General features: G+C 36.3%; 1 protein-coding gene across 1 annotated transcript in view; it reads right to left on the bottom strand.

Moving 5' to 3' along the window:
* Nucleotides 1-4,678: 4,678 nt before the first annotated feature.
* Nucleotides 4,679-19,308, bottom strand: part of LOC146574464 (uncharacterized) — a 51,634-nt gene continuing 37,004 nt past the window's right edge. The window contains exons 9-22 of the mRNA XM_085274117.1: nucleotides 17,740-17,766; nucleotides 17,285-17,581; nucleotides 16,816-17,097; nucleotides 16,377-16,670; nucleotides 15,955-16,233; nucleotides 15,431-15,724; nucleotides 12,070-12,150; nucleotides 11,949-11,990; nucleotides 11,716-11,796; nucleotides 11,388-11,492; nucleotides 7,621-7,661; nucleotides 7,430-7,496; nucleotides 4,949-4,989; nucleotides 4,679-4,857 (exon numbers count right to left, since the gene is read on the bottom strand). Coding sequence (XP_085130243.1) covers nucleotides 4,759-4,857; nucleotides 4,949-4,989; nucleotides 7,430-7,496; nucleotides 7,621-7,661; nucleotides 11,388-11,492; nucleotides 11,716-11,796; nucleotides 11,949-11,990; nucleotides 12,070-12,150; nucleotides 15,431-15,724; nucleotides 15,955-16,233; nucleotides 16,377-16,670; nucleotides 16,816-17,097; nucleotides 17,285-17,581; nucleotides 17,740-17,766 — 2,030 coding nt within the window. The 3' untranslated portion in view covers nucleotides 4,679-4,758. The remainder of the gene's footprint in view (nucleotides 4,858-4,948; nucleotides 4,990-7,429; nucleotides 7,497-7,620; nucleotides 7,662-11,387; nucleotides 11,493-11,715; nucleotides 11,797-11,948; nucleotides 11,991-12,069; nucleotides 12,151-15,430; nucleotides 15,725-15,954; nucleotides 16,234-16,376; nucleotides 16,671-16,815; nucleotides 17,098-17,284; nucleotides 17,582-17,739; nucleotides 17,767-19,308) is intronic.

Here is a 19,308-nt window from a genome sequence, read left to right as displayed (position 1 = left end):
GGTGTTGTAAGACCCAAGGACAGCATGCCGGTGGACAAGCCCCTCCGAACCCATGGCCGCACAAAGGGTAATATTAACCCCCCCTGTTGGCCAAGGCCCTCAGTGATGGCTCTTTGGCCAATGATGTTACGGGCTCTTTGCCTTCGTTTCTGCAGGTTGAAGCCAGCCTCATCCAGGAAGAGGTACTCATGAGGTCTGGCCATCGCGTCCAACTGTAATATCCTCTGTGAAAATGTGAAAGTGCACAGGTGTTCAGAACAACAGTCAATCAGGTAGCACAGTATTGTCCAGAAGTAATGTAGGCCACTGAGCAACACAGTATGTCCACTAACTGTACTGTGAACATGGATTTATACTTACTTGCACATACTCGTAACGTAGGTCTTTGTGTCGCGCAGAGTTGCACTAAAAGGGAACCCTATAGACCTGTTTCATCCGCGTCTTTTGGTGCCGGAGAACTCGGTCTATTGTGGGCAAGCTGACATCGTCAATGCTCTCAAAGTTGACATTATCGGCAATGACTTTGTCTCTGATCTCCTGGAGTCTGATGAGGTTGTTCCCACGAACCATATCCACAATGAGGGTTTCTTGTGCTGCTGTAAATATGGCAACCCTCCCACCTCTATGTGGCATTCTTTCAACTCTAAAGAAAGAAACGTGTTGTCAATTGACACTACAATACAGTGCCAATACAGTCACAACTGATTTGAAACCAATAGACTACTTTCACAGGTTTGTAAAACTGTATTGTGACAAAGAAAGCAATCGAGTACAATACCTGTTGTGTTGTCTGAATGCCCTGATAATGGTGGCCACGGTGAACCTACTCAGGTTTGGACGGACTCTTAGTCCTGCTTCAGCCATTGTCATGCCATGGACAATGACATGGTCAATGACTGTTGCTCGCATCTCATCCGTAATGATGGTGCGAGGTGGTCTTGCTCTCCCTCCTGGACCTTCTCCTCTCCCATGTTAGCCTCCTCCTCTTCCTCGTTGGCCTGCTCCTCTTCCTCCTCCCATTTGAACTCCTCTTCCTCGTTGGCCTGCTCCTCTTCTTCCAGGGCCAGCTCTTCTCCCTCCTCTGCATCGAATTCCTCTTCCCCTGACTCTGCCTTCATCCATTGTGTTTGTTTGGAATCTTCAGCATACTGTGCACTCTGAACTTGCTTTTATACATGTGGTCACAGCATTAGCAACAAGTGTCTTCAATTTTGAGTCGTTGTGTGTAATGAATGACGCCAGGTGTGTTCATTGTGTTCAAATATTGCTGACCGTGGCAAGCATGTGAGCAGAGTTCTTTTGCAACTTGTGTTTTATCAAGGAAAGATGTGTTTAGATTTATGACAATGGAGGATTATGTTCTGTGAATTGTGTCTTCATGTGACATGTGTTTATGATATTGGTAAATGATGGCTAGATTTAGTAAACGTGTTTAGACAACTGGTCATTTGGTTTAGAGGATTGGCTTTTGTGTTTTAGCATTTGAGAAAAACTGTAATATCGCATTGACCTTCATATCAGTCTATTGATCTTGAATGAGAGGTCAGAGGTCTAATCTGACATGACATCCAAGTCTTTATACGGTACTTTCTATACGCTGACCATATACACCAGAATCATAATTTCTAAGTTATATTCTATCACTTTTTGACCAATAAATCATTAACTTCACCTTGAAGACCTTAGTGGAAGTAAGCCAAATTTGAATGGAATCCTAACATGACCCCACTCTACATCCCTACAAAGTTTTAGTAGTATTAGTATTTAGTATTTTAGTATTTATTTATTTATTGTCATTGTCAAGAACAATGAAATTGCGTTTGGGGCCCAACAGCGCCTCTACTACCTGAGGAGACTGCGGAGCGCACACATTCCCAGATCTCTGATGTTGAACTTCTACAACTGTGCCATCAGCAGCGTTCTGACGTATGGATTTCTAGTGTGGTTCCCCAGCTGCACCAAGGCCGATCAGCAAGCACTCCAGCGGGTGGTGAAAGAAGCTGGCAGAATTATTGGAACAAGTCTGCCAGAGATCAGTAATATCTTCCCCACTCGCTGTCTGAGGAGGGTGCACAGTATCCTGCGGGACCAACATCACCCTGCGCGCCACCTTTTCCATCTGCTGCCCTCAGGGAGAAGGTACAGGTCTATACAGGCCAGAACATCCAGACTGGCCAACAGCCTGTATCCACAGGCTGTGAGGCTCCTGAACTCTCTGCCCCCCTCTCACGGACAATAACCATATCCAACTTCTTAATAGCAATGAACTGGTCTGCATTGGTGCATATCTTTATTTTCTTCCCCCTCCTGCCCCCCCCCCCCCCCCCCTCTTTCTTAAATAGATAACTATCATATCTGATATCATATCTCACAGTACAATAATATTGAATGGGTTGCATTGTTGTATTTTGTCATGTTTCTCAGGTCTTTGTCTGAATTTCTACGAACATTATTGCTAAGGATTGTCTTATTGCATTGGAGTCACACTGGGTTAAATATGTACACTTGGGTTTTAAGGGGTATTTATTATTTTCTTCTTTTTTTTGGGTTGTATGGAAGCCCCAAACGCAATTTCATTGTTCTTGACAATGACAATAAATAAATAAATACTAAATACTAGTAGTAACTTACGAAAGAAACACAAAGATAAGAAACACATTTTGATAAACCGCAAAAATAGATTTCTGAAGGTTCTACACTGATGCAAATGTGCTGTTATGATTTGAAGAAAAAACAAAAAGATATCTGGGCACAACCTTAAAAAGAATGAATTTGTCCAAAAAAAAAAAAAAAAAAACAGCTGTAAAGATATTTTGTTTATTGGCAACATAAATGCTTAACTATTTTTAAAAGTAAGTATAAAACTTAAAGTTTGATAATGACTTGATAATGTGCACTTTATTTAGTTAAAGTGCTAATTCAATTAGAATACAAAGGCACAGCATTTATTCTCATATTTAGATCAATTATCACAGTTGACTTGGTTTTTAAATAAATTACCAGTTCATGGCTAAGTAAAGCCAGCTCATGTTTTGTGTTTTGTTAAACCATCAAGAATGGAACTGGAAAAAATACAGAAGTCATAAATGCAATACCATAATTGTAAATAGTGATGTAATGTTGAAGTATTCATTTGTTCTCATGCTGGGGTTGATGTAAATATATGAAGTATAGAAATAGAGCCTAGAGAATGCAGAGTTGTTCTCTCACCCGTGTGGTCTGCATTTAATTATATATTTGGGTTTCACTTTTTCAAGGCAAGACTTTTAAATTTACTTCATCAGCATCTGCACAAGAAAATTTTATTCACGGTCTGCTTTTAGAGAACATGAACAGATATAAATTTGCACAATGAGACGGTTTCCCCTTTTAGTATTGAAGTACATTCATATTTTGTTTACTTTTTTAAAATATACATTGATGAAATAATATAAATTACCAGAAAGACAGTGTAGATTTTAACATGGCTTTATTCTATTTGTTCTTGTTTTAAAGCCAATGATATTTAAGAAAAAACTTCATTTACAGTTTGTTTTTTTGTCTGTGTGTGTACTTATGTGAATCTGTGTCCAAAAGAATAAAACATATCCTGTTACAAAAATATCTTGAACATAATACAGACAATGTTTAATGCAGCTGCCATGTATTGGTATAGAAGGACTGTATTTCATACTGTACCTTCCATGGTCAATAGAAACTTCTTGGCTTTACATATATCATCTCCCCTGCAATGTCTGCATGCAGTAATGCATTTTCTGCAAACGTGTCTGGTGGATCAGGTGGTTTTCTCATGGTCACTATCAGATCTCCTTTCCTTCTTACACCAAGGCAGTTTTTGCTCTCTTTTTTGTCATTTCTTTTTAACATTGAAGCACAAGGTGAGGAAATTTTCTCACATGCACATATATTCTTCTCTTAGTTTTTAGTTAGATCTTTGTTTGCTTTTCCTCAGCGCTGTTGTAAATATTTTTTTCTTTAATACAAATGTTGGCATAATTAATGTTGTATAGGAATGAATGCTGCCAACCTTTGCAAAATTCTCAAATCCTTCAACCTCACTGACTATTGACATATAACTGTGATTGTAATTATTATAAACTGGTTTCAAACTGATAGTCTATTTTATAAGACTGATTAAATTAAAACCTTATTTAGATTTCCTGCTGATTTTAACAAATTTAGTTATTAGAATGTCCAAATTAATGGTTAATCAGTTAAAATTAGCTTAATTGCTTTATTGGTTTTTCTTCTTTTAAAGGTGGTGCCCTTATTAAGATCATTCTTAACAAGGTAGATAAACATAAAGAAAGCTCCAGCATTTTTGCTGGCACTGCCCTTGTGAGACATAGTAATGACAGTATATAAAAAACTCCAGAACACATTATGTAGAACATAGAAATGCTACTTGAATAATACTGCACTGGTAATACAAATCTCTGGGCTGACACCAGAAAGCAAGCCATGCACATACAAAATGTTAAATTGGGTTCAATAATTCTCTATTAATCTTTTGGAAATTATTGTCTTAAGTAGAAATATTATCCAGGTGAGATTCCTACAAAATAAAAGAAAGAAAGAAAGAAAGAAAGAAAGAAAGAAAGAAAGAAAGAAAGAAAGAAAGAAAGAAAGAAAGAAAGAAAGAAAGAAAGAAAGAAAGAAAGAAAAATATTTTCCTGTCTTATCGATATGGCTTGAGTGTGGTAATGGCCATTTAGTCTTATCTTCTGTTTTCTGCCAGTTAATTATTTTTAATGTGTTTCAGCGTGCCTGTAGAGTGCTGTATGCCAGGTCGGTTTTCACTGTAGGTGTTTCATCTGGCTCCTCAGGGATGCTGGAGTACAAGTGGTATAAGGAAGACTAGAAAAAAAATAGAGCAAAAGTTATTTGCATCTGTATTTTTTTCTGTAGTAAATATATTAAATGCTGATGATGCACTTGTCTCACTTACATTCTCAGTTTGAGACTCTTGTCTTTTGAGTTGATTAGACCCTGTGAGTAATACAGAACCAGAGTTACCTTTATTTCACTTTGTATGTCTTCTTGTATGTGTATGAAATAGGAAAATGTCTGAGGAGTTTACCTTAAAGGAAAATTATTGGGTTAGCAAGGTACATTGAGTGTAAAGCAGGAGCTCTTTTTACCACCTACATCACTATGGTAACCTATAATGAACACATTACCTGGTCCAGACCAGTCTATGTTAGAACTTTTGGCTTACAATTGGCTGGTAGTGACACATTTTCACTAATTCTTGTTTTTATAGTATCCAGTAAGTGCAATATCGATTCACTACTGAAGGAAAGCATTTTATATAAACAACATGTAGACAACAGCAGTAAAAAAAAGCCCAGCAAACATGTCACATTGTCATGGCATGCATTCACATTCAGATGGCGAAGTAGAAAATATCTAATCTTTTTTTTTGCTTGTTCCTATTCTTTTAACAAACCTTTGTTTTGAAACTGTTGTAATTGCAGCTACTAGAACACAGATTAGAAAAGTGATCAGTTACATTTGTAGACTGTTTATCACAGGGAATATCTATTTGATCACTAAAATTAATTTCTCATTTATTTGGTGACAAACTACAATTTCCAAGTCTCTTTTATGTTTAATCTCATGCAGTCTAACCCTTTAGAGCTTTTACAGCTGTTACTTTAGAAATAGACAGCAACACCAAGATTTCATTGAGCAGTAATATAAATAGATTAACACGTTTATTTTAGTGCTCTGTACACTTGTGATGATCTTGTGAATGGTTACCATGATCATGGTCAGCTGGATCCAATTCCAAAAGGAGGCTTTGCTAAATCCATTTTCGGTTAGTATGTTTAATTATTTTATTTTAAAATATATCATTTCTTACAACCCTTGTTGGTTTTAATCTAGTTTAAACCAAACCACTCCACTGGATTTAGCTACATTCTGGACTGTCTTTTCAGAATCCAGTAGCTAGCCAGCTGATTGGAGACCGTGACAGCCAATCAGAATATTTGCATCCAAGTCTGTAATTTTGTGTGGTACACGGCGCTCAGCAATCTGTCAAAAAATGTTTTAGTACGACTTTGGTAAGCTATGAAGCCCCACTGCTTGATGGATTGTAGGAGCATTACGGCTACTGTAGTCAGGAGCCTCGCAGAGTGATACATTTATTTATGGAGCATTAGTATTTAATAAATGCTGACAATTTATTTCTGAGTAATTTTTTCATGTACATCTATGCTGTATGTTAATAAAAGTGCCTATGTGAGATTTGGGACAAAGCTTTGATTAGGAATTCTCTTTTTGTTCTTACTTTATGGCTTTAAAAAAAATATCAAGATATCTATTGTATACCACCATCCAGCTAAAGAATATCAAGATATGTATTTTGGGCCATGTCACCCATGAACATATGCACACATACATACACAAAGGTGTATAAACCAACCATAAATAACCAATCTAAATCTTATATACATAAAATACAGGATGACAGAAATGAAATGAATACTACAGATTGTGCATAAGGTGCAGCTGGGAGTGAAGGTAGACAGCGAGACAGAGCAAGCGAGTGAGAGAGAGAGCTTTGAGATGTGGGAGATTTGTGACTTTTAGCATGGAGTATCTAGTTTGTGTGTTGAGTTGTCTCATGTAATTAGTCTGTTGTGTAGTTGTTGTTTTGTTTTGTGTGTGAGTGATGGTACTAATGAATGTCACAAAGGCAGATTGCAATGTAAACGCTGTCTCTAGGTGAAAAAGAGGAGTGAGTCACGCCTGCAGGGTTTATCCCTGTGTTGTTCTCCTCTGTATTGTGACAGATAAACTTACTGGCACAAATAATTTTGTGGGGCATCTTATTGTGACACCTGATAAATAGAGTGTTAACCCAAGAAATAATGAAAAACTAGGTTTAAATTTTTGTTCATGACAATGCAGATTTCTGACATTTTGTGTAAATTTAAGCATATGTGACCACCTGCATATGTGTTTGATAAAAAGGGCTTTGATTTTGCCACCCCATTTGATTTCCTTACCACCCTCATGCCACCCTCAGAACATTTCTCTAGATTCTCCCCTGTGGGTTGTGCCATGTCGCAAGTTTTGCGAAGTGCTTTTGTGATATTTAATGGATCGGATTAATTTTTTTTTCTCCCCGATATCTGATCCAGTAATTTACATCAGGATCAGACTGATACCCATACTGTATATCGGATTGGTCCATCCCTAGTTTCAAGTCCACTAATGCAAAGAAAGCCTGGCTACGTTGATCTTGGTATGTAGTATACCCCTCTGATATTCATGCACTAAGATGGTGTTTATTGTATAAATGCTTTGCACATTAAATTATATCATTTTGGTTCCTCATCAAAATAATGTTACTTGTTATACAACTGTAACAACCCTTAGACCAAAATTTAAAAAAGGAAACAAAAAAGCAGTAGCTAACCTTTAGGTGGGTCATCACCAGGGACCAAACTGGTCATATTGAAGGCTTCAGTATCATTTGGAGACATCTTGTTTGATAAAAAGAGAAGAAAAGGAGTAAGAGGAGAAGTCACGAATGACCTGTAATTAAGTACCCCAATTATTAGTAGATAAAGGGAATTTTATTAAAACAAAAAAGAAAAAGAAAAGTACCCATCCTCCTCGGTCAGTTTTTTTTGTGCTTGAAAAATTATCTACAACAAAAGGCAAAACAAAAATCAGTATAAAAACTACCACACAGGGGGAGAAAAAGACAACACTCAAGGATATCATATTAAACACAATACCAGAAATGATTAAAGAATAAATATTTAATTAATTAAAGTCATAGTGGATGTGACAGTGATGTTACATCACGGAGAAAAAGAAAAGCATTAATTGTCAAGTGATTGTTAGTTAATACATACTAAAGTGTTCTCTGCTTGAATCCCAAACAGCAATCTGTCATTAAGCTTCTTTCATACCTTTTCTGTCCAGCATTTTGAGTTCATTTTGTATTTTTGCTTTCTTATATTATATTGAAAATATGTTCTTTTGTTGGTATTACCAGTTAGGTTTAAGTTGAGTTTTATTCTAGTTCAGGTTTTCATTTATGTTTGTATTTCATAGTTTCTTCCATGCTCCTGCTCAAAATCATGTTCATAGTCTTTCCTAGTTTTTCCTGTTTAGGTTTTAGTTTAGCTCTCACCACTGTTCATGTTGTTTTGTTTTCTTTGTTATCTAATAAAGGCTCGCCTTTTGTTTAAAGCTCACTACCATCTCCTCTCATGTTCTGCATTTGGGTCCATTTCACAAACACACTGGCGTACATGTTTGCATCCATCCAAACAGGTATGAGAAAAAAAAAACCCTGTCATTTTGTGGCAGCTGTTGTCAATTGACTCTGGAGGCAGAATACTACTTGAAATCTATATGGGGATAGGCATTCTCATGGGTGTGTGATAGGGTGGGCAGATCGAGCCAAATATCGATAATGTCAATACTAACGCTGGTATCAGTATTGGACAGATACTAATGCAGTTGGATCATAGGTTGCTTCTATCCACTATGTATACTCCCCACTGAACTCTATTAAATACATTTTTACTATATATTTTTTAAATTAAAAAATATACTTCAAACATGCGCTATGAAAAATATTTAAACCATTCTCTGTTCTGTCATGTCAATTCTTTTTACCCTGTAGCACATTTAAACAACAGAAGCTGACACAAAGTCTTTTAAAGACTGGCACATTTACATCCCAGGTCTCTAAAAAACACACTTAATATATTAGAAAAGCTAAAAGTATTTTTTTACTGCGTTTTTTTTATTGTGTTTAGTAAAAGTCAGAGCACTCATTCAGCAAGACTGAACTTAACAAGAGTTTTATTGCTTGATTGATAGATACATAACAAAACTGGGAGGGCTAAGGGCAGATACAAAATGGACATATGGAAAGGACACAGCAAGACGGAGATTGCGACACTTGACGGTGGTAGACGGACAATAAATACATGAGGGCAAATGAGGGAACAAAACACAGGTAGAACACAGCCACCTTGGTTGGTAATTGGTCCCATTCATGTCTTTGTCTTATCTCTGTGTCTCTGGAACACAGAGACAAGACAAAGACATGAATGGGACCAATTACCAACCAAGACAACCTAAAGTAGAAATACTGAAAAACTCGAGCACAAGCAAACTGAACTGTGAAACATAAGACACACAGAGAACATAAGAATGAGTAAACAAGACTCAAAACTCTAACAGAAAACACTGGGTCAACAACCCAGGTACCCTAACACAATAATTCATCTCATAAATCATGATACACTGTTCTCCACTACATAAGATCTCTTTATAGATTAAAAGTATCAGTATTGGCAATACTGCTGTTAATTTACCTGGTATCGGATTGATACCAAAATTTGCAGTATTGCACAGCACTAGTATATGAACAATTACTAGAGCTTTCAAGCTGAGAGGCCTGCAGTTTGCAACTAGTTGTTTTGTCATTGTAGACAGACTTCTACAATGCGTGCTAGACAAGTTAACACTGACTTCTTTCATTGGCCACTTTGGCCTATGATGCAAGAAATCTTTAATAACTCCTTTAAGGTGTTGAAAGTTTTAATGATAGAGAAGGGAATGTCTGCCATGTCCAGCGGATCATTTGGAGGCTCCATTAATACTTTTAGATTAATATCTCTGAGTAATCACTTAGTTGACCAAATGCACGGAGTTTAACTGTTTATGCTAAAACTTATTTTACTTACTTTTTTCATTGATATTTAATCTCGTTGTACATATTGGCAGTTAACCACGTCACAGAGTTCTTGTGTTGTTAATTCAGCTCAGATCATTTTTTAATATAGATATATTTGATACACATTAAAATCAGGATCATCACCACTGATCATTTTTAGCTAATAGTAAATAGTTAGATAGCTATAGCAGTAATAGCATTTTACAATTCTACAGGCAGGAGGGAGAGCAGAGAAGTGAAGACTACCAAGGAGAGTGCAGCAAAAGAGTGGTATATTTTATCTGGTGCAATTTGCCAAAATAGGGTTTGTTAAATGACAAGGGAGGCTTTATTTTATTTTTTAAAATTAATTAATGTATTAGGGGGCAGGAGGGGTATGTCTCTGCTTTCCTTCCTCTAAAAGTCACCACACACCGTTAGTATGTGACATCAATAGAGTAAGAGCTAGATTAAAAGAGCTGGGCAAGTTAATGTATTCACCGGTGTGTTGAAGCAGTGAGGTACAGTGTTGGTGCGGAGCAGCTGAAACATAATGCTGAGTCTTAACCCTTTAAGACCTACCATAGAACCAAGTCCGCCAGAGCTTATATTATATTTTTACATGTTGTGGTGCCATTTTTGGGAGCATTTCAAGTTGATATACATCAATACAACCATTATAGCCCAAATTTTAATGATATGTATGCATTAAGTGCATAGTAATTACATAAATTGCAAAAAAGTGCAATAAACTACAAAATAATTTAAAATCTTTTTTTTTTAACATATATTTCTAGTTAGAGAAATTTAAGAGGCTTATCCCTCAAAACTTTAAATACAAAAAAGTTGCACAAAATAGTTTCCCACCACAGGAAATTTATTTTAAGTGTCTTCATAGTTTTATTTTTGAAATACACCAATTTTTATATACTGCAGGAAAAACGAAAATAAATATTATAATGCAAATTTGCAAAAAGGCAGCATATGCATCAAAATAAACTATTTCCAGCAGTGCAATATTAGTACTAAGCATCCCAGAAACGACACAGAAAGTCATAAAGTCAAACATAACTTTTAAAAACACCAGTATAGGCTCATAAGGTCCTGATGGTAAAAAACTACATTTCCGCAAAATTACGTTACTTCCGGTTTCGGGCAGGTCATGGCGGACATGCGATAGTTCGCGCTGATGGACGCAGGAAGTGTTACAAACAGCTGATCCAATCAACAAAGTGTGTTTCTGGAATAATAAGTTTTTGTTGCTGCAAGTGCTTTTTATGCAGTTTTTGCAAAGCTATATTTTGAAGGAAACTGTGACCTAGGACAAGCTGATGGCATAACATGTAAGTACAACTCCTCCAGTTTCATATGCAAAAAAAAATTATTGCGCTAGCTCACGTGGTTGCAGTGCTACCGGGATTTAAAAATAGTTATGCAAAGTGGAGCGTGCCCGCTCCAACCGGCTTTAAAGGGTTAAAGATGAATAAGAAAATTGTGGGAAAGCGTGTAAGTATGGAAGAGAAGTAAAAGATATGGAGGTAAGAAATCAATCGGTTTATGAACAGAACGGCGGTGGAGCTGGTCGGTCAATTTTGTGTATAAACTTTTTATAATATAGTGTGATTAGAAATACTTCAGACTGTAGAAAAGCTTTGGGGTTATACATGACATAAGGAATTGTTACTATCCTTACCATTTCTTCTTTTCATGCAGACAAGAGCCATTCCCAGTGAGATGATGCCCACGATTACACCAAGACCAGTTGCAACTACAGGTAGAAGTTTATGAGCAGAAGGTACTAGAAAAGCACAGACCACAAACAAGTGTCAGTCTTACTTCCAATTTTGGTGAAAGTAAAGAAGAAAGACATCTACTGTTAAAAACCAACAAATCTCTTATTTTATGGTCTTGAGAGCAGCAAAGTATGCCGAATGACATGTAGCAAAGAACAAACTTCACTGATATTTGAAGCAAAACCCTCCTAGTATAATGAATACGCAATTTAAGAAAATTTCACTCACCTGAAGATGTCCTTGGTGTGGTCACAGAAGAAATAGTCCCTTTAGTGCTGAGCTTTGTAGAAATTGGGTCTACTGAAATGTCTACGGTTAAAAACCAACAAATCTCTTATTTTACGGTCCTGAGAACAGCAAAGTATGCTGAATGACATGTAGGAAAAGAACAAACTTCACTGATATGCAAAGCAAAACCCTCCTAGTATGATGAATACACAGTGCAAGGAAATTTCGCTAACCTGAAGATGTCCTTGGTGTGGTCACAGAAGAAGTCGTCCCCACTAAAATGAATATCTCTAGATGTCAAAAAACACCACAGCAATTGACCTAAGCATTTTTATTCACTTGTAGAAATCTTACCAATAGTTGTGTTTCTCCTGATTGTGTGACTTGTAAAGTCCATAGACGGGGGAGGAGCAAAGGTCAAAGTGTTTTTTTCAGCTGCAATAAAAGAAGATTGTGTAGTGATTGTTTCACTATTTGAGTTTCTTGTGGATTCACCACAAAAGGCATTTTTCTTCCACTACTGCAATACTGTCATACAGCACCAAAGTGTCAATGTTTTACACTTAACATTAAACTTTCAAATTCAAAACAATGTTGTAGGGCTTTAATAATGATTGAGTGATTCAAATACTTTGATTATAAAAAACTCTCGACACAGTCTTTGCTTCGATGCTTCCTTTAACACGCGGCTCTGTAGTGCTCCGATGTATTAAACGATGTAAACACAAGTAGAACAAGACCTGCAATACAAAAGTATTTAGAAGCAGTGTGTGAATAAAAGGTTTGACAACATTGATCCCACACACACTGATAACACAATAGCAACAGTGATGATGATGCTGACACAGTTTAACATGCAGCCGGAGTTTGTTTATGCGCAAGAAGTGGAGGCGTTACTGAGACAGTGAGGTCAAGGTGAGTGAAACAGAATGTTTCTAATGTCAAAACAGCAGCGATGTTCCTGTAATCACCATTAAAACCTTTACTTTAGTGAGTGAGTCTGTCATCAAAGCACCTGATCAACAAACTCCGACGTGAAGAAAAGCAAACTCTGCAGCTGCTCCATCCACTGCTATTTGTTTTAAACAGAGAAAAAAATCTGCAGTAAGCCTCCAGAAGTACTATTAAAATATGCAGATGATCTGTTAACTGAGTCTGAGACCAGACTGGTTAAATCATACAGCTTGCTGAAGGCTGACGGTAGCAGTCTTATTTCACATGGAAGTGGTATCTGCAGCAAACAGGGGCTAAACCGTATTAACTTGAAGACTTTTGTAACAGTTTTCACACTGAAAGTGAAATCATATCAGATAATGTGCTAATTAAACTGCATTAATATTTAAAAATATAGGAATAAAAACTTTTTTAAAAACCTAATAAAAATATAAATGGGCATTTAAACTCTGATCCACTGACCTGAGAGCTATTAGGTTGGACACTGAAATATTATTAATATTAATTATTAACATCTAGACCATCGTATCATCTGTTTTGTGCCATAGTTTAGATTACACATATATCTTGTTTTGTTTTATTGGACCTTTGACTAAACTTTAAACTATTTATACATTTTTTAATTCAAGATAAAGCTTTCTTAAAATACATTTTATATAAATACACACACACACACACACACACACACACACACATATATATATGTATATTATTTTAGTGTCATCTGATGTCAGTGCATAACACATAATGCACTGTAAATACATCCATCAATACTCAGAATTCTGCTCCCTGGACGGAGTTAAATTAATTCAAGATATAGGCAGTTTATTTAAGGATGGAAAAATGTATCACCTCCTAATATCTGGTACATTACATTATTAAAGGTAAAAAGAACCTTATAGACATCAGGCTCTAGCTGCCCTTTTTGGTTTGTAGATATAAATGCACATCCTGTAATGAGGTATAATAGAGAGCAGTGCATTGTGATCACTTACTTTGTATGTTAATGAAGGATATGTTGCTGTGAGGAGACTGGTATTGTCCGCCTTTATGCTGTGCAGTGTTGGTCAAGTTACTTGAAAAAAGTAATCAGTAACTAATTACTGATTACTCCCCCAAAAAAGTAATCCCGTTACTTTACTGATTACTTATTTTCAAAAGTAATTAATTACTTAGTTACTTAGTTACTTAGTTACTTTTTAAAAACACGATTTACAACCTGAAGAGGTGATAAAGTGATAGATCTTTCAGCCCAATTCTACTTTTTCTACATAATCCATCATACAAAATGTAATCAAATGGAAAAGTCTCTTTTTTTAACTTGTTTTATCAGTTTTAATCTTTTAACTTTATGCATCAAGCAAAACATTTAATTATATGCAACATTCTCTGACTTGAATAAATTAGTTTAACATTTAAACCTATTTTCTACACATTCCAGCACATAAAATAAAATATTTTTTGTGTTTTCACTCACTCTTTCAAACAGATGCAAGTAAAACACAGCAGAAAATAAATAAAGTCAAAGACTCAGCGGTCCTTTTGCTCTATTTTCACCTGTAAAGCAGGAGCAGGGTAGGCGGAGGGTTACCCTGGTGCAGGTGTGCTGCGGTCAGTTGAAGAATCCGCGCGAGTGTCTCTGTGAGTTTCCCATCACGTCGTAGCTACTCGGTGCTTGCTCGGAAGTTTAGGGTTTTTTTCGCTGCAAAAAGAAGTTTTCTTCCCACGCACGATGGACGCTAATGTTTTTGTCACTTTTTATGGAATCAAACTCAAAGTAAGGTCAGTACTTCCACACTTTAAACGCTGCACGCTCATACTCTCTCCCGTACTCGATATATTATCCATTGTTGATCTGCACACAGCTGTTGTCACCAACGTCGCACTTGCTTACGTCACTGTCATGAGACATTCTCGCAAAAAAAATCACGGTTTTAGTAACGCAGTAACGCAGCGTTCCTACGGGAAAGTAACGGTAATCTAATTACTGATTTTGCAATAGTAATCCCTTTCTTTACTCGTTACTTGAAAAAAGTAATCAGATTACAGTAACGCGTTACAAGTAACGCGTTACTGCCCATCTCTGATGCTGTGACATGTAAAAACATGTCACTTCCACCTCAGCAGGTGAACTCTGCTGTGCCATAAAGAGGAGCTCAGTTCCTGTAAGTGTCTGCTGACAGGAGATGGACGTAGATTTTCTTCTTCTCATAAAGTACAAAAAACACTGAGCCACAGAAACAGATGATGGAGTCTGACAATTCACTGTGACTGAGTCTGTTTCTGTGATCATCATTAGATTCATTGTCAGTTCAGGTCGAGGAGCTAAAAAATTTAAAGATTTCTCAAGTTAATTAAAGAAATGTTTCGTTTATTTGAAAATAAAACCTAATAAGAGAAATTGCTTATGTATCTTATGCACATTTACATTTTCCTCACACCAAACAACCGACAAGTTGAGAGAAGTTGTTTTTTTCTACTGATACCGTTGCCAAACATCCTCATATTAGTTAATTGCATTAGTATTTACTCACTTTGTATAACAGCTGTAATTTCTGACATGTTACTCAATGGAAATTTTGTTTTAAATTGACTCTTAAATTCAAACAAATTTTAGTTCATTTAAGAATGTAACATCAGTTAAATGTAAATAAAACTTTAGAAAAAGTTTTTAGTTTCATTCTTTGGTTTATAAAAGCTAAAACTTTATGCACATACTGTACAGAGGTATACTGTAGAGCAGCATGTTATGATCACTTACTTTGTATGCTGATGGAGGACGTGTTACTATGCAGAGACTTATGTGGTCCTCCTTTATGTTCTAATGTGTAAAAACATGTCACGTTGACCTCAACAGGTAAACTCTGCTCTGCCATAGAGAGCAGCTCAGTTGCTGTCAGTGTCTGCAGACAGGAGATGGACGTAGATTTTCTTCCTTCCATAAAGTGCAAAAAACACTGAGACACAGGAACAGATGATGGAGTCTGACAATTCAGTGCGACTGAGTCTGTTTCTGTGATCATAGTTGGATTCACTGTCAGTTCAGGCCGAGGAGCTAAAAAATGTAAAGATTTTTTTCAGTTAAATAAGCAAATGTTTCATTTACTTAAAAATAAAATATATTAATAGAAACTGATCTGAGAGTTTTACTTTTTAAAATGATCAAGTTTAATACACATGCAAAATGTCTTCCCACAACCCTTAAGTTGAGAGCAGCTTTGTTTTTTGTACTGATACTGTAGACAAACATCCTCACATTAGTGCACTTCAGCAGAATTTACTCACGCTGTATGTTGATGGGTGACATGTTGCTCTCTGGAGAGTTCTGTATATAAAAGTAATAACAGGTCACTTCAGCTGTAAGAGGTGAACTTTGACGTGTCCATGACAGAAATTCAGACCCTGTCAGAGTCTGCAGACAAGGAGCTGCTTTATCAGGTTTATGTCCTGAAATGATGAAATAACACTGAGGCACAGGAACAGATGATGGAGTCTGACAGTTCACTGTGACTGAGTCTGTCTCTGTGATCATCTGTGGATTCACTGTCAGTTCAGGCCGAGGATCTAAAAAATGTAAACATTTGTTGAGTTAAATAAGCAAATGTTTATTTTATTTAAAATAAAATCTAATAATAGAAACTGTTGTGAGAGTTTTTTTTCTGATGCACATGAAAATTTTCCTCTTGACTCACAGTGTGATCACTTACTTTGTATGCTGATGGAATATCTGTTACTGTGAGGAGACTGGTATTGTCCTCCTTTATGCTCTGAGCTGTAAAAACATGTCACATCCACCTCAGCAGGTGAGCTCTGCTGTGCCAAAGAGAGCAGCTCAGTTGCTGTCAGTGTCTGCTGACAGGAGATGGACGTAGATTTTCTTCCTCTCATAAAGTACAAAAAACACTGAGTCACAGAAACAGATGATGGAGTCTGACAGTTCACTGTGACTGAGTCTGTCTTTGTGATGTTCTGTGGGTTCACTGTCAGTTCAGGCCGAGGAGCTAAAAATGTAAAAATTTGTTGAGTTAAAAGAGAAAGCATTACATTTATTTGAAAAAAGAAAAAAAAAAAACTACTCTGAAAGTTTTAATCTGATGCACATTTAAACCTCATATTACTGCGTTCGTTGCAGTAGCATTTACTCACTTTGTATTGTGATTGGTGACATGTTACTCACTGGAGATTTATATATATAAATGTAATAACAGGTCATTTCAACTGTTACAGGTGAACTCTGACGTGTCCATGACAGAAATTCAGACCCTGTCAGAGTCTGCAGACAAGGAGCTGTTCTGGCAATTTCATTCCCTGCAATGATGAAATAACACTGAGACACAGAAACAGATGATGGAGTCTGACAGTTCACTGTGACTGAGTCTGTCTCTGTGATCTTCTTTGGATTTACTGTCAGTTTAGGTGGACGGAGATCTGAAAAATTCAGGTACATGTTAGATTAATTAAGCACATTCGCATCTATATTATATTATTTATATTGTAGATTTATAATAATTACATTTAGATTCATAATTATTGCAAGTACTCAGATAATAACTAATCATCCCCATAATTACTATTGAAACATATTATAAACTGTTCATGTACTTTTGTCACTCACTGTTTATGGTGATGGTGGATGGCTCGCTGTCAGGAGATGTATGTTTAAAAGTATCAATGTGTACAGTGTAAGAACATCTCACTTCAAACGCAGCAGGTAAACTCTTATGTGTGATCTTTAGTAGCTCAGTCGCTGTCAGTGTCTGCACACAGGAGGAACCTTTGGACAGTTTTTGGCTTGCAGTGTAAAAATCACACTGAGACACAGAAACAGATGATGGAGTCTGACAGCTCAGTGTGACTGAGTCCGTCTCTGTGATCGCAGGTGGACTCACAGTCAGTTCAGGTGGAAGACTGGCTGAAATTACATTTACGCAGATGTTATGTTAAATATTTTATATATGCACAAAAAGTATTCATGATGAGCAAAGCTGAGTTACTGTAGAGAAACTCCAGAGACTAAACAGTAAAATTAATAAACCCATACAGTGATAAACATATGAAACTACGACTGACCTTGTGCTTTAATTTCATGAAAGGAATCTGAAGAAGGAAAGAAGAAAATACAAAATAAAATCAACAATAAAAAGATTCAAAATGTAAACTTGTGTTAGAGGTAAACATGCTAACACCTAACAGTAATAATAGGTGAGACTATATTTAGTAATAGGTGACATGAACAATGAATCATAAGAAGTTTAACTTACACATGAGAACGACTAGCAGCAGGAGATCAGCCATGATTAAAAGAACAATGTGAACGTGCAGAACAGACTATAACAGTCTGTCTGACTGCTCTGACTCTCATGTGCATTAAATGTTAATTTTAGAACTTGTTTTCAGGAAAACCACAGTTTTCACAGTGTCACACTAACTGGCCACAGTAAGACACATGTCACATACTGAGAACCTGCAAAGATACACTTTTTAAACCCTCACACATATAACTAGAATATATTTAGTCAACCTTTTTGTAGGCACATAACAGTTAAAGTGTCTGTTGATCACTTTTGTGTTTCTTATACATGCTTATTTCTACCATGGCAGAACGATTAGTGAATACATGCTTTATCATGTATGTCAAAACAAAAGTCATTTGCTTTTTAGTAAATGGATTATTAATGAAATTTTGAGATGTTGGTAAAAATGGTTATAGAAATCTTTAGACACAGATGGGGATACCATTTCCACCTGATTATCAGTATAGTTTTTGTGTTTGTTCACCAGCTATGACAAAACTTCCTTTCAAGTAAAAATGCATTTTAGCATACAGTATAGCTTCAGCTAGAGTTCATATAAACTATACAGCAGAGGTCTCATTACTATAAACCATGAATGCCTATGCCATATTTTTTTCTTCTAAGGCATAGCAACAACCTCAATATATGAGAATAAATGGACAAACAGAATTATAAATAACTTGTCTAAAATGAGACCATATAAAGTAAAGAGGTTTGACTTCGAGGACAGACGTTCCTCCACCTAACTGCTGTTCAAATCTCCTGTGATGTTCAGCCAATCAGAAGAAAGTTTGTTTTAAAGGAAGCTAGCACAGGCTGTGGGTGAAGCAAGGCTTTTGTAGAGGACAACACAAGACAAGACCATATACACAAATAGGCGAGTGAACACGGGTAAAAGCAAACTAAAGTGAAACTAATGAGAGCAGAGAAGCAAATTACAGACAAAAGCTGGAAGTCAAATGAACGCAAGGAGTATGAGAAAACTAACCTTTCAAATAAAACAGGAAAAAGACAAAAGATAAACAACAATGCACACTAATTTTTTCTTTGTCTGTTTCCTAAATGCTGGATACTTTTTTGTAATCAAAACTCAGAGAAACACAGAAACCAAATAGACCTGCTGTAGCACACTTTTTGAAACCCTCAACCCATATAATGATGATATTGTTAAGTTAAATGGAAATCTGGACACAAGCACATACGTGATCTTAACAGGAAGGAATTTATTCAATAGGCGAGCAACAGTCTTTTCCTCAGAAATATGTTGGTGGAAGCTAAATTATGTATTATAAATGAGCTGTCTCTCTCTCATGTGTTTCCAGACAAAATCAAAAGTAATTTTGAA

This window comes from Mchenga conophoros, linkage group LG5, assembly GCF_057382185.1.
Source record: "Mchenga conophoros isolate Kocher_MC1m ecotype Shallow Benthic linkage group LG5, M_conophoros_male_GT1.1, whole genome shotgun sequence".
NCBI lineage: Eukaryota > Metazoa > Chordata > Actinopteri > Cichliformes > Cichlidae > Mchenga > Mchenga conophoros.
Note: the sequence above shows the minus strand (reverse complement) of the source record. Positions and strands in the feature narration are given on the sequence as shown.